We start from the raw sequence: 13,069 nt of genomic DNA, 5'->3' as shown, positions 1-13,069 counted from the left end.
GAGAAACTGCCTTAAAAATAACAATTTTCTACTTAGCTTTGAGAGAGATGGCTAGCACGTCTGACTAGGAATGCAGCAAATGAGATCTGGAGTAACTAGAAGAGGGGCATTATGGGTAGGTCTTAGCTGAGAGTTTTTGGCTGGCGCGAGCTTGGAAACAGCTGTATCGGTTCCGAGGATGGAACCGAGGTCCTATTTATAATGAATGAACAAAGATTTACAACATCAGATATAAGGTTTACCTTTAGTGTCTCTCTCTCTCTGACAGACATTGTCGAACACAAGCATCTATTTCCTTCTCAGAATAACCTCTGGCCAAAAAGTCATCTTTTAAAATTCCTAAGGCTGACATTAAATGTTCATCATCATTATGCAATCTCATCATCCTCAAGGTCTGTCCTCTAATAACATTTCTAGGCACATGTCTCGGGTGCATACTATTTTTATGTAGGAAATTATTCGGGTCTATATCAGCATATCAAATGTTGAAAACGCTGAATGCAATTTAATCGAACTGAAATGCTCGAAATCTCAGAAGAGCGAACTGACGGAACAGCGATTTCTTTCCCAGGGAAAGAAATCGGTGTTCCATGCAAAAATTTTTTTTCCATACTTTAAACACTGACAGAAGTGGGGGGCTTCACCCCCCACACCCCTAACATGGGGGCTGTGCCCCCACACCCCCCTACTTAAATATACCAACTCTGAGACCGCACCACAGTGGAGGAAATAGCAAACTCTGATGATGGCCCACCGATTTCTTTCCCAGGGAAAGAAATCGATGTTCCATCAGTTCGCTCTTCTGAGATTTCGAACATTTCAGTTTGATTAAATTAAATTCGGCGTTTTCAACATTCAAAATGCTGATAGGAACCTGATTATTCTTCCTACTAGGCTTCCTAAACAGGCCAGTTTTAAGTGACCCTATGTCAGACCTACTAATATTCATATCTAGATATCTTATCTCTTCCTTTGAATGCTGACATGTAAACTTTAAAAAAGAAGTAGTATGTAAGTATCTAACAAAATCATTCAAAGTTTAACTAGAACCATCCCATAAAAGAAAAATATTGTCCACAAAATGGTTATACCAAATGATCTGTCCTGAGTAATCATTGTTATTCAAAACATACACTTCTTCCCAATGTGCCAAAGCAAAGCTGGCATAGCTATTGACATATGCTGTGCCTATAGCCACACCAACCCTCTGAAGATAGAACTCATCCCTAAAAACAAAACATTGTTTTCCAATATAATCTCCAACAATGTGCATACTAACTCAACATTAACATTGGTAAAACTGCCAGACAACTAGCAGGCAGAGCCAAAGAGCATCTGCTAGCAATCAAACATCAACTAATTCACTGGCCAAACATAGTGCCAAATGTACTCACTTCTTCGGATTTAAATTTAAATTCCTACGCAGGTTCACCCTCTTGTTTGGAGATACCGAGAATCTCCTCTTAGTCATGGAACTCAAATTTCAACTACTGCTCCAAGCTGATATTTTTCCTGGCTTCAACAATAGAATCAACATTCAGTGCACCCTTAAGTGGTTCAACTGAACCGCATGACCACCAGTTTGCAAATATAGCAAATGCCAAACCTTTGCTTTTCACAGTTTATAGGTTCACAGGTTCATAGGTGTGTACTAGGCTAATGGCTCTGGAGCCTATACAAGCTTAGCCCAAAAAAATTGCACAGCCACCATGCCACCCGATGTTAGTTCACAGTGCCCATATCCAGTAGGGCAGCTGGAATGATCCCTGAAGTGAGCTTTCTGTTACCCATCCACTCGTCAAGATCTCCCTTGAAGAGGGCCAGCAAGGTGCTTTGCTTGACATGAATGGGAAGCTTAATCCAGAGTGTGGGCAGTATTTGGGAGATGAACCTGTCCCTCCAGCATGTTCTGTTAATTGTGGTAATGAGGTTGTGATCTCTGGAGCATGTGGCATGGGGAGATTGGGAATTATTTAGGTGTAGCATTTCAAGTAGGGCTGGGTCAGACACGGCTTTGTACGTCAAGCAGAGATCACCTCTAAGTAGATGATTACAGACTGAGAACAGCTGAAGTTTCTTGAGTCTGTCCATGTAGGACATGTGTTTAAGGCCTAGGATCATTTTTGTGAGGTACTTTTGTGGCCTCTCCAGCTGTTGTAGGTGTCTGGTCAGGTACATGCCAAACGGTGCTATATTCGATGATTGGTCTAATGAGGGATGAGTAGAGAGGGGTGATGACCTCTTTCTTCCTGGATGTGAAACCTTTGGTTATAAGATGTGCCACATAGAAGAACTTTCTGACCACAGTGGCAATGTGGTGGTCGAAGGTGAGGTGGCTGTCGACCTCGGTGCCCAGATTTCTTATGGCCCCTTCAGTGTTCAGTGAGCTCCCATCAATGTGGTAATTCATGGGAAATGAGTTTTTTCCAAAGGGGATGATAACGCATTTTTTTGGCATTAAGCTTTAGGCCATGGTTCAGACACCAGTCATTTGCCTCAGAGAGGCCCTTTTGTAGGATGTCTGCATCACTTGGGGAGCTGATAATAACTCCTAGCTTGCACTCATCAGTGAACTTGGTCAGCCAGAGTCCTTCTGTGTTGGCCTGGACTTCTGAGAAGTAGATGCCAAACAGAAGAAGGCCCGAGACCGAGCCTTGTGGGACTCCGCTCATGACTGATCGACAGTCTGACTTGCAATCTGCAGCTTTCACTCTGTGGGTCCTGTCTTTGAGCCAGTTTACAGGACACCTAGTGATGTAAGTACTGATGCCTAGTTTGGTGAGTTTATCAATGATACCTGAGTGGGGAATGGTATCAAAGGCCTTGGCCAGGTTGAGGTAGGCTGTATGCACTGCCTTACCCTCATCCACAGCCTTGGTGACTGCCTCAAAGAAGACAACCAGGTTCAGCAGGCAGGATCTCCCCTTGACAAAGCCAAACTGTGTGGGGTCAAGAGATTGGAGATTGCCTATATCTTTGTTACTCAGGTTCATGAAGATGCGCTCCATAGCTTTGCATACCAGACTCATCAGGCTAATGGGGCGATAGTTCCCAGGGTCTGTAGTTGCTCCTCCTTTATGAATCAGGATGACTGTAGCAGTACGCCATTCATTAAGGACATAGCCTGAGGTAAGGCTGTGATTGAACAGGTGCATCGATGTGGTGCCAGTTCATTTTGTAGCTCATGTAGGATGCATCCAGGGAAATTATCAGGTCCCATGGGTGTTGTATTCTTGGCTTTGGACAATCCAGCTTTTAACTGTGCTGCAGAAATGGTGGGTACCAGGCTTTCTTCTGGTATTGTGATAGGGCTCTTTGGGGGGGGGGTAAAGTTGGCATTGAATCTGTTGGCCAGTATGTTGGCTATATCTGTTGGCTCAGTATAGGAGGTGCCATTGTGCAATAACTCAGAGCAGATATGGGTATTGCCTTTGAGGTTTTTGATATAGCTATAGAAGGCTTTGTGGTTGTTTTTGGTCTCAACCACAATTTTGCCTTCATAGTAGGCTTTAGAGGATTTGAAAAGGGATCTCTCAGCTTTTTGTTGAGACTGATAAGGGATGTTTTCCAGTCCTGTGACTTCATTTTTTTTGTAACAGTTTCTTACTTCTGTTGTAGAATTTGTTGATGGCTGGGGAACCACCAGATTGGTTTCCTTTTTTTGGAGGAGAGCGTCTTAGTTCTTTTGGTATGGCAAGGTGCATGCACTGGTGCACATGCTCATACAGTGCATTGGTATATGATTCAGCAGTTGTGCAGCTATTTTCCATTGGCATGGGTACTGAGAAGTTAGCCACCTCTGTTTTCAGGAGCTCAAAGTTGGCTTTAGAGAGGTTTTTCAGGGTGGTCACCTTAGTGGGGGAAGTAGGTGAGATGGAGATTTCCATGGTGATCAGTTTGTGGTTAGATTTAACCAGGGAGGAATTGACTATAAGTGTGGAGCAATGGTCTCCCATGTTGGTGTAACCAGGCTGAGGATGTTGTTTCCTCTAGTGGGGGTTAGAATGAGCTGATCTAGGGCATTGGAAATGATAAATTCCAGAAAGCGTTGGGCCTGTATATTGGTACTTGAATAGTTTTCCCAGCTGATGGAAGGGTAGTTGAAGTCACCCAGTATGAGAGTATTGGATTAGACCTTGATAGATTCCAGGGTGCTTATGGAGCTGGAGTGATAGTCTAGGGACATGTTTGGGCTTCTGCAGCAGGCTATGATTTGTATCGCTGTCTTACCCAATACCTGAAGTATCTTGGATGCATTATGCTAGGCTACCAGTCTAGAGGTGTACATGACCTTTAAGAATATTAAGACACCACCTCCTTTGGAGCTTCCGGCTGTATTCTAGGGCTGAAAGGTATGGAATGAGTTGTAGCCTGGGGGTGCAGCGGTGCTCTCTGTTAGAGCACAGATGTCAACATTCTCCATTTTGAGGAGAGCTTCAAGCAAGTGCATCTTGAGATTTAGACTTCTAGCATTGAGCTGCATGACCCTCAGATTGCATTTGTTTGTAGCTTGTAGCTGTTATGGTGGAATTTTGGTGTTTGGAACACTGTCTAAAAATGGCAATATAGGGGTGGCAAGAGCCTTAGCCAGTACCCGGAATCCCAGGGGTGACAGATGCAGGCCGTCTCTGGCAAAGCATCGAGGTCTATCAATTATGTCGTCCCAGGCAGACAGATACTGTATTCCCTTAGAATGACACCAGAAATGGCTCAGGGCCAGAGTCATACCTGCCTGGGCCACATAATCCAACAGCTCCATCACATCTCTATTCATGTAGCCCAGGGAGGTATGTCTCAGGGCATTCACACCCACATAGACAATGACTGAGTCATATTTGTACTTGTTGTGGAGTGACCTGAGTGCATGTGTTATGTGGCGGATCCTGGCACCTGATAGACAACTGACTGTCACCTTGTCCTTGTTCAGCCTAGTGAGTGGGATATCAGTGTGCCACACAATTGAGTTTCCTATGATTAGTAAATTGGGCAAAGTGTTTTGCCTTAAGGGCTTGGGTTGAGGGGCACACTGTGGTGGTGAGCTATGTGTTCTGGGATTGGTGTTGTGTTGTGGTGGTCGAGTGCATTTCTGTCTTGTGGGTCTCTGTTGTTTGGGTAAATTTTTATTGAGATCCTCAGTGAGGATGGGTGTATGGTTTGTGCTTCTATGAGTGGGTTGTTATGGTTGGTGTTTTGAAGGGTGTGTGTTCTATGTAGTGAGCTGCAGGTGTTGACCTTCTCTTCTTGACTAGCTAGTCTGGTCTTGGTTGGAGTGTGCACACTGCTTCCAATTTGGTGATATAAGTGCATCTCTCACAGGTATGAGTGGAAGGTAAGAGAAGACAGTTGTCTGTGTACATTAGACAATTACCACACTGTCTCAGAATGTCCAAGTGCACCAGGTTAGCAAGAGAAAGCACAGGAAATGCCCTACAATTATACCAGGGGGGTGTGGTCATAACTAATAAGTGCTGGTGCTGTTACTGCGTAAGAGCTGCTAGTGCTGATAGCACCTAAGTGTGCTACAATAAATGCTACAAAAGCCTGTTAAAGTGCTAGCCAATTATGCTAGGTGAAGTGCAAGAAGTAAAAGAACAAACACCTTCTAAGGGGAAAGTTGAAGAGCAGACTTTCTGAGACCGGTAGTCATTTACCTCAGCTGAACGCTGCTGCACCAAGCACAAACATGGGCTTTTAAACTAGAACATTGAAAGGGGTGGAAAAAATTCCCAAACAGCCAATAAACTACAATGTCTGCACCAGAAATCATTCCTCTTGTGTTGTGGTAGATAGGCTATGTAGTGCTTACCACTCCCACTGATAAGCTAGAAGGCATCCCTCCAACACAGAAAGGTCTGGGGGGCTCAGAAACTTACAAAACAGTCCTGGATACAGCAAATCTGTATCTGGACTAGACTAGTTACACATTTCAACACATGTGAATCCCACAGTTATAACAATTTTCATCTGATGAACCACTGTGTATGTTTACATCTGATGAACCACTGTGTATGTTCACAGATACACCCTTGCACCAAAAATTTACATCAGTACATTATGCTTTCAAATTACTGTTCCCTCTCAAAAAAATTTCCTCTTGTTCTACACCATATATTTCTAGTACATAATTAAAGATAAAGCACACATATTAAAATATAACAGAAATCGTAATGGGCAAATAGTAAAAAAATATACATCACCATGGTCACAATTGCTTTTTTCAGTTCTCACGTGTACCTTTTTTACTTAATTTGTTTCAACACTGGACAGTTAGACTGTCTAAGATGGTCAAATGACTGCCCCCTACAAAATCAGTTTGTACATCATGACATACATAGCCTACACCTGGATATAACTTACATAGCATACACCTGCCTACAACTCTATTTGCATATTCAGCAGAAAAAAACAAATATCTGCTAAGGGACTTGACCACATTCAGCAACATGAAATTAATTATTGAAACTCAACAATTTTTAAAACAAAAAACTAAATAAAAATTATTATTATTTTACAGATCAGTTATTTTGCAACAACTCCTCTCCTGAATGACAGAAAGCAGTATCCATCATTTTACAGAACCATCCCAAGTGATGAATTCCAGGCCAAGGGTCTAGCCCAGATGGTGACTTACTTTGGCTGGACATGGGTGGGTTTACTAGCAAAAGATGATGAGTATGGAAAAGAGGGGACCAAGATAATTAAAAGAGAGATTACCAAGGCTGGATGCTGTATAGCTTTTGAAGAAACCATTCCCTTCTTATGCTCTGAACAGAAAGCCAAGCAATTAGCTGACATAATTGAAAGATCAACAGCAACTGCTATTGTGGCGTTTTGCTTGGATTCCTACATGATACCAGTAATGGATGAAATTTCTAAAAAAAATAGAATAAGAAAAGTCTGGGTTGCCAGTGAGTCTTGGTCAAGTTCCTCCAGCCTTTCCCAGCAGAAATACTTACAACTTCTTAGTGGAACAATAGGGTTTGCAGTCCGGACATGTCACATTCTGGGACTTGAGAAGTTTCTTCATAGAATTATTCCATCAATGTATCCCGAAGACATCTTTGTTAAAATATTCTGGGAAGAAGCCTTTGGTTGTGTATGGCCCAGTACTGACACCAACCAAACAGCTGAAACATCAGATACTACAGCTAAATCTTGCACTGGGCTGGAGCGGCTGGAAGCACTTAACAATGCTTACACAGATGTATCTAATTTACGAATCACTTGCAATGTCTATAATGCAGTGTTTGCTGTGGCACATGCCCTGCATGACTTGAGTATGTGCAATATCAGAGAAGGGCCTTTTCATAATAGGACATGTGCCGACACTCACAGCTATGAACCATGGCAGGTGAGAAATGACTAACTGTAAACTTTTAGAATATTTCACAGCATTGTAAACTAAACTACTTTAACCTTTGTGATGAACTTAAATTATGTTAAAACGCATTTGACACTAAGTCTATAGAGTCGACTCTTTTTAAGTGCCATAATATTTTATCTTCCCTCCTTCTCTGTCTTCCACCATACCTTTTTCTACCTGAACCATGGCCTCATGAGTGCCTCTATAGATTCTATGTCCACCACTCATTCTGGTAATGCTCACCCAGGGTTCACTTTCAGAGATCCAGGGTGTAACTAGTCCTACAATCAGTATCTGATACCTGTTCTTCCCCCTCTATCCTTCCTGATCAGAATGACCCCTTGACATCTCCCTGATGTGATCTTTTATACCAATGTCATAGCCACCTTGTCTCTTCTGGTTTCAGGTGAGAAGAGCTCTAACTCCTTTAGCTTCTGGTTGTATTTCTTCCTCTACATCTCATGGATCTTTCTGGTAGCTTTCATCTGATTTCTGTCAAACAACTTAATGATCTTTTCCTTATATGTCCTACATTACTGCATGCAGTGCTCAAAGTGTGCTCTGATCAAGACCCTAAAGAGTGGACGCATTACCTCTTTGCTTCTGAAATCTATCTCCTTAAAGATGCACCCCATCATTCTGTTTGCTTCTAACATTGCCTTCTCACTTTTCTCCAGGTGGTCTAATCCATGATCTGAAAGAAAAATGAATGTGTGAATGAATAACTCTAAACAAAACAAATAACCAACAAAATCTGAGCTCACATAGTGTGCTGGCTTTTGGTACATCACCAAACATGCATCCAACTCTGTACAAGCCTTAATGAAGAAAGTCCCCAGGATTCAATAAACTCCAGTCAGGAATGGTGTTATTCCTGCATGGAGTGAACCATGTCCATTTCTGCATAGCTTTAACAGCAGCGCTCCTTGCATATTCATGAAGGCACGCTACTGCTAAGGCTAAGTGGACACTAACACTACTGAGTGCAGAGGGCGTGTTTAAGTAGTGTATGCACATCTAAAATGCCCCCTGCACTCAGAATGGGCTGTATGTCACTTTTTAAATGCATTTCAGTATCCACGGACACTGAAAGCAAATATTCAGTGTTCAGACACTGAAATAAACAGGCAATCATGAAATAAATGCAGGGTGTATGTGGCAGGTACTGTCACACACCGCCTGCATTGTCAAAGTTCCATACAACACTTTCCAAGCACTTTCAGTGTCCGTGGACACTGAAACCAGGAAGTCTGGTTTGGAAGCATTGCAGGGGGTACTGTCACACATCCCCAGCATTGTGAAAGTGCCATACAGCACTTTCCAAGTGCTTTCAGTATCCGTAGACACTGAAAGCAGCTATTCCAATAGGAAGCAATGTAGGGTGTGTGTGACACATACTGTCACACACCCCCTGCATTGTGAAAGTGTTGTACGGCCAGACCCCTCAACTGTACAGGTTTTTGCAGAATGTCCAGATGCCTGCCTCACATACCTCTCAACCTCCTACAGCAAGAAATCTGTACAAAGCCATAAATAATGGGAGGGCAAAGGCCCAAAAAATAGGGACACTTTTTAAATATTGCTCTTACAAACTTGGAAAGTTGATAGAATAACAGGTTTTGCATTAGCACAAATTTTCTGAAGGGTATGAAGTCGGAAACTCAAATGTCTGCCAGTATTTTTTGACTTAAACCCTGAGTGATTTGCCAGGGATTTGTTAGAAAACCACAGTCATATGAGAAATGGACCAAAAATATGAGGCAATAAACTGGACATTCTGCAAAAATCTGTACAGTTGAGAAGTATGCTGCATCATGTTTTTGGTGTGTTTCTCCAAATATCTGCCCCTACCTGGCAAATAGCAGAGGATTGGAGTCATTATATAATGATAAACATTTGACTTTAAGACTGCACATCCATAGGAAAAGTCATGTTAATGCAAAACCTATACTTTCTAAGTTTGTAAGACCAGTATTTAAAATCTGTCCATATTTGTCCACTTACAATTGTCCTTCCATTGACTGACAAGGAATATTGATACATTTAAATAAAATGGTTCATTAATTTCCTTTTTTTCCATTCTAATGTATGTTCAAGCATAGCTGACTGGGTTTGTGTGTTAGGGCCCTCTGCTCAGCATTGCTTAAACATCTCATAGCAGCTAAATACAAATGTATAGCTGAAATAGCAATGATGAGATAGCACCGTGTTTAGAGTCCTAGCTTTGCATGCAGGCAGGCATGGTTTGAGTACTAAGACAGGCACTTTATTTTTACATGGGAAGGCATTATTAAAATTATTTTTTATGTTAAATTATGTAGTAAGGGATATTTGTTGCCCAGGGTAGTGTAGCTGGTCCAAAATGGAAGTGTGAGTGTATATAACATGTGAAATCACCCATCTTTACACAAGTGTCACTTACAGTATTGTCACACCCCAAGGTAATGTAATGAAAGCACATAGGAGATGTCATGTAAAGTGAATCATATACACTTAATAATATGTTAGTAATGATGAAATAATCTACAATCCTGATATTTTTTTTTAAATGAAAACTGAGCAATGCTAAGCACTGCTCAACTCTGCCTAGCCAGTTTAAGCATTGCTTAGATGTGCATTCTAAGCAGCAGTTAGCTCAACTAAGTGGATTTGCACACTGTTAAGCAGTGCTCAGCATTTCCCCCTTTAAGCATTGCTCAACTTATCTTAGCATATTTGTGCCCCACTTAGCTGAGCTTAGCATTTTCAAAATGGTGCAATGAGAGCAAAGGGTGGGAATATGGCCTTATTTAAACCACAGAGGCAGGAATACATCCATAACCTGTTGTAGTCTGATCTCTGCAGGAACCATGTCAGGTGTTGGAGAGGGCTTGCACTTTCGGGCACAGTGCTGGGGCATTTTGGAGTCCAGGGTCATGGCTGTGCTCCTCATATCAAATGATAATGACAGACTGCTGCAAGGCCAGTACTAGGTCTAAGAGTATAAAGCAGAGGCCTGGGACCATCTGGTACATGACCTCACCAGTGCCACTGGTATCCCCTAAATTGGTGAGCAGGTACGGCATCACTATGCCAACCTAAAGCAGAGGAATGGGGCAATCTTAGCCCAATGGATCCAAGATACTTGGGACAACCATGCTCCAGCAGTTTGTAAGTATCACATTTATAGGTGTACCAGATCCTAGCCTGAGTATGTGATAGACAGGTATGCATAATGCTTGTTTCTCACCCCTACAGCTGCAGCAGAGAGGACTAGTAACATTCAGGCTCATGCAGACAGACTGACATAGATGTGCTGACAGGCTGGTGAGTACAGATCTAACTTGCATTACATAGTGGCATAAAGTAGAAGGAGTACATTGTTTACTGCCAGTAGGAATAGTGTGCACTGTGTCTAATGAATAAATGATGTTTCTCACACTAATATTGATTTACAGGATATCCATTAATATAAGTGTCATGTTACTGTAATAAATATGTATAACACAAACTGTTGTGTTTACTCTGGTATGTTGTTGCAGAAATAGAATGTGTACAGGTTCTTCACAGCAAATACAACATTGACAGCATGAAGTAACTGAGGCTGTTCTGAGAAAAAGCTATTATGCAAAAGAGTAGAATGTGCAGCTGTAAAACAAGATATAAAGGAAATATGAAATATTGTAGACACTAAGTTCTGAACCCTGAATAGAAATGTCTACAGTATTACAGTGTATCATCTGCAGCATTGGATTCTTGTGTTAACCTTTGCTTTCCAGATTGTATTATTTCAAAGGATTAATACACAGTACAATAACTATCTGCCATGCATGAATGTCAGGATTGCAAGGCCAGACTGTCTAACCCATAGAGTATTAGGCAGAAATCAGTAAAGCAAGCAAGATCAGTTTCCCAGTAGCTCAGTGATGGACAATAACCCTGTTGATCATTTTAGCACACCCAGACAAGGTTTGAATCCAGGCAGTTGTACTGAGATGTGTGCATATATACACTAAAGAAATCCTGAATATTTGTAGAAACAGTCAGAAGGTGTTAACAGATATATTCTCCATAGGTCTTACAGGTAAAGAAATGTGTGTAGTAGCTGTATGAAGGGTAAACTAATACATCATGTACAACTGTTCTACTGTCCAAACCCATATGCCTGCAAATGATAGCAGGATAGGTACATATATCATGAGCTCTCCCTGATACATGTCCCTCAAGTGTCACGCTGTCACTGCTAGTGGTCACTGCTGACAATAACCTTGGGCACAGATAGGAATCCAGGGAAGTATGCCAGTACACAACATCAGTGCAGGGTACCCCTTCTCTGTCAACTATGTAACCCTGACATGTACAAGCCCCCTCCAGTAATGTAGCCATTGTCCTCCCAGTCTGCCCCACACCATTACAGGCTGACAGTCTAATGGATATGTATGTGCTACAGAAGCTATGGGCCATAGGTAGATGTAAAGTGAGGGAAGACCTGTAGAGTATTGAGTAGTACTGTTGTAAAAATGGAAGCCTATACAGTTGTTAATAGACTTTTTTCTCTCCCCACACTCCTCATCTGCATCAATAATTATTATTCATATGCTATGGGTATGTTGTTCTCAAAACCTATTGTTGGGACATGTGTTCTATTATTGTTTATATATTTAATTGGTTGCATATTAATATACCTTGTTCAAATACTATTATTGGTGGCCTGTTGCCATCAATGTAACAACTAATTTTGAAATGTTTTGTTCATGACTAACCAATATATCTTGGATAACCTCGACATCATAGCACGTTTGAAAAGGCAGATCCTGGTGGATCCACCTGTCTCACCCCATCTAGCCGTGGCACTGGACCCCAACACATCTGGGACCAATCCTGGAAATTCCTCATCTGCTGGTCCTGCACTACCCTCAGGTGGAACTGCCTCAGGGGATGGGGCCCATCCCCCTGAGTGCGGGTGTGGAGAGGAGCCTGTCACTCAATGCAAGCTCAGGGGTATGGTGCACAGTGTCATCTGCTCCAAGTTGGATGGATATCTGTGCCAGATGGAGGGCTGCCTGGCACAGCTGGAGGAGCAGCCTGCTTTTGTTGTTCAGTCCCCAGCACAGCCACCTTTGGGGCCGTAAAGGTGCAGTGGTGACTGCCCATGGGTGGTGACCTCAGTCCCACTGTATCCATTTGGGGGCTTATGGGCCTCTGATTCCCAACCACACTCCCCATCCAAGGTGTTTACCCCCCCTCATGTGTCATATACCACCCCTGTCTGCTGTCTCATGTGTCTTGTCTGTCTGAGAATTCAACCTATCCTTCCCAACCTACCTCCCCAAACATACCTACAGCCCTTTCCAACATCCCAGTCTCACCTTAATAAGATAAAAAGGGCATCTGTCTCACAAAAAAATCATTGCCCATAGAAAGCTCTACATTTTGTCCCTATGTCCAGTGACATAGTTCAATCAACACTGAAATTGCCCTACAAATGTATGTTGCCAACACGCCTCCCTGTGGGGTGTAAGGTTCTTAATCCCAAATTTTCAACATCAGTCATAGCTGTTGCTGCAGTAGAAATGTAGAGCTATGGTCCTTTCCTACACCCATCCTGCACATCCTTAGCTGGTTTTCCTAATGTTTTACCCCTGCTTGCCCCCATTTCGTCACTTTCCTATCACCCTTTTTTCTTTTCTTTAATTAAAATTAGTGTGGGTGTAAGTGGGAGTAAGC

The 13,069-nt window shown here is 42.3% G+C and overlaps 1 protein-coding gene across 1 annotated transcript in view; it reads left to right on the top strand.

The window, feature by feature from the left end:
* Window positions 1–13,069, top strand: part of LOC122806090 (extracellular calcium-sensing receptor-like) — an 841,208-nt gene that overhangs the window by 271,225 nt on the left and 556,914 nt on the right. Inside the window, exon 2 of the mRNA XM_044076328.1 lies at window positions 6,515–7,351. Within this exon, the coding sequence (XP_043932263.1) occupies window positions 6,515–7,351 (837 nt within the window). The remainder of the gene's footprint in view (window positions 1–6,514; window positions 7,352–13,069) is intronic.

Source organism: Protopterus annectens, chromosome 7.part0 (assembly GCF_019279795.1).
Source record: "Protopterus annectens isolate FY-2018-M chromosome 7.part0, PAN1.0, whole genome shotgun sequence".
In the NCBI taxonomy this organism is placed as follows: domain Eukaryota; kingdom Metazoa; phylum Chordata; order Ceratodontiformes; family Protopteridae; genus Protopterus; species Protopterus annectens.
The sequence above is the reverse complement of the archived record's forward strand: the minus strand, read 5'-3'. Positions and strand labels throughout refer to the sequence as shown.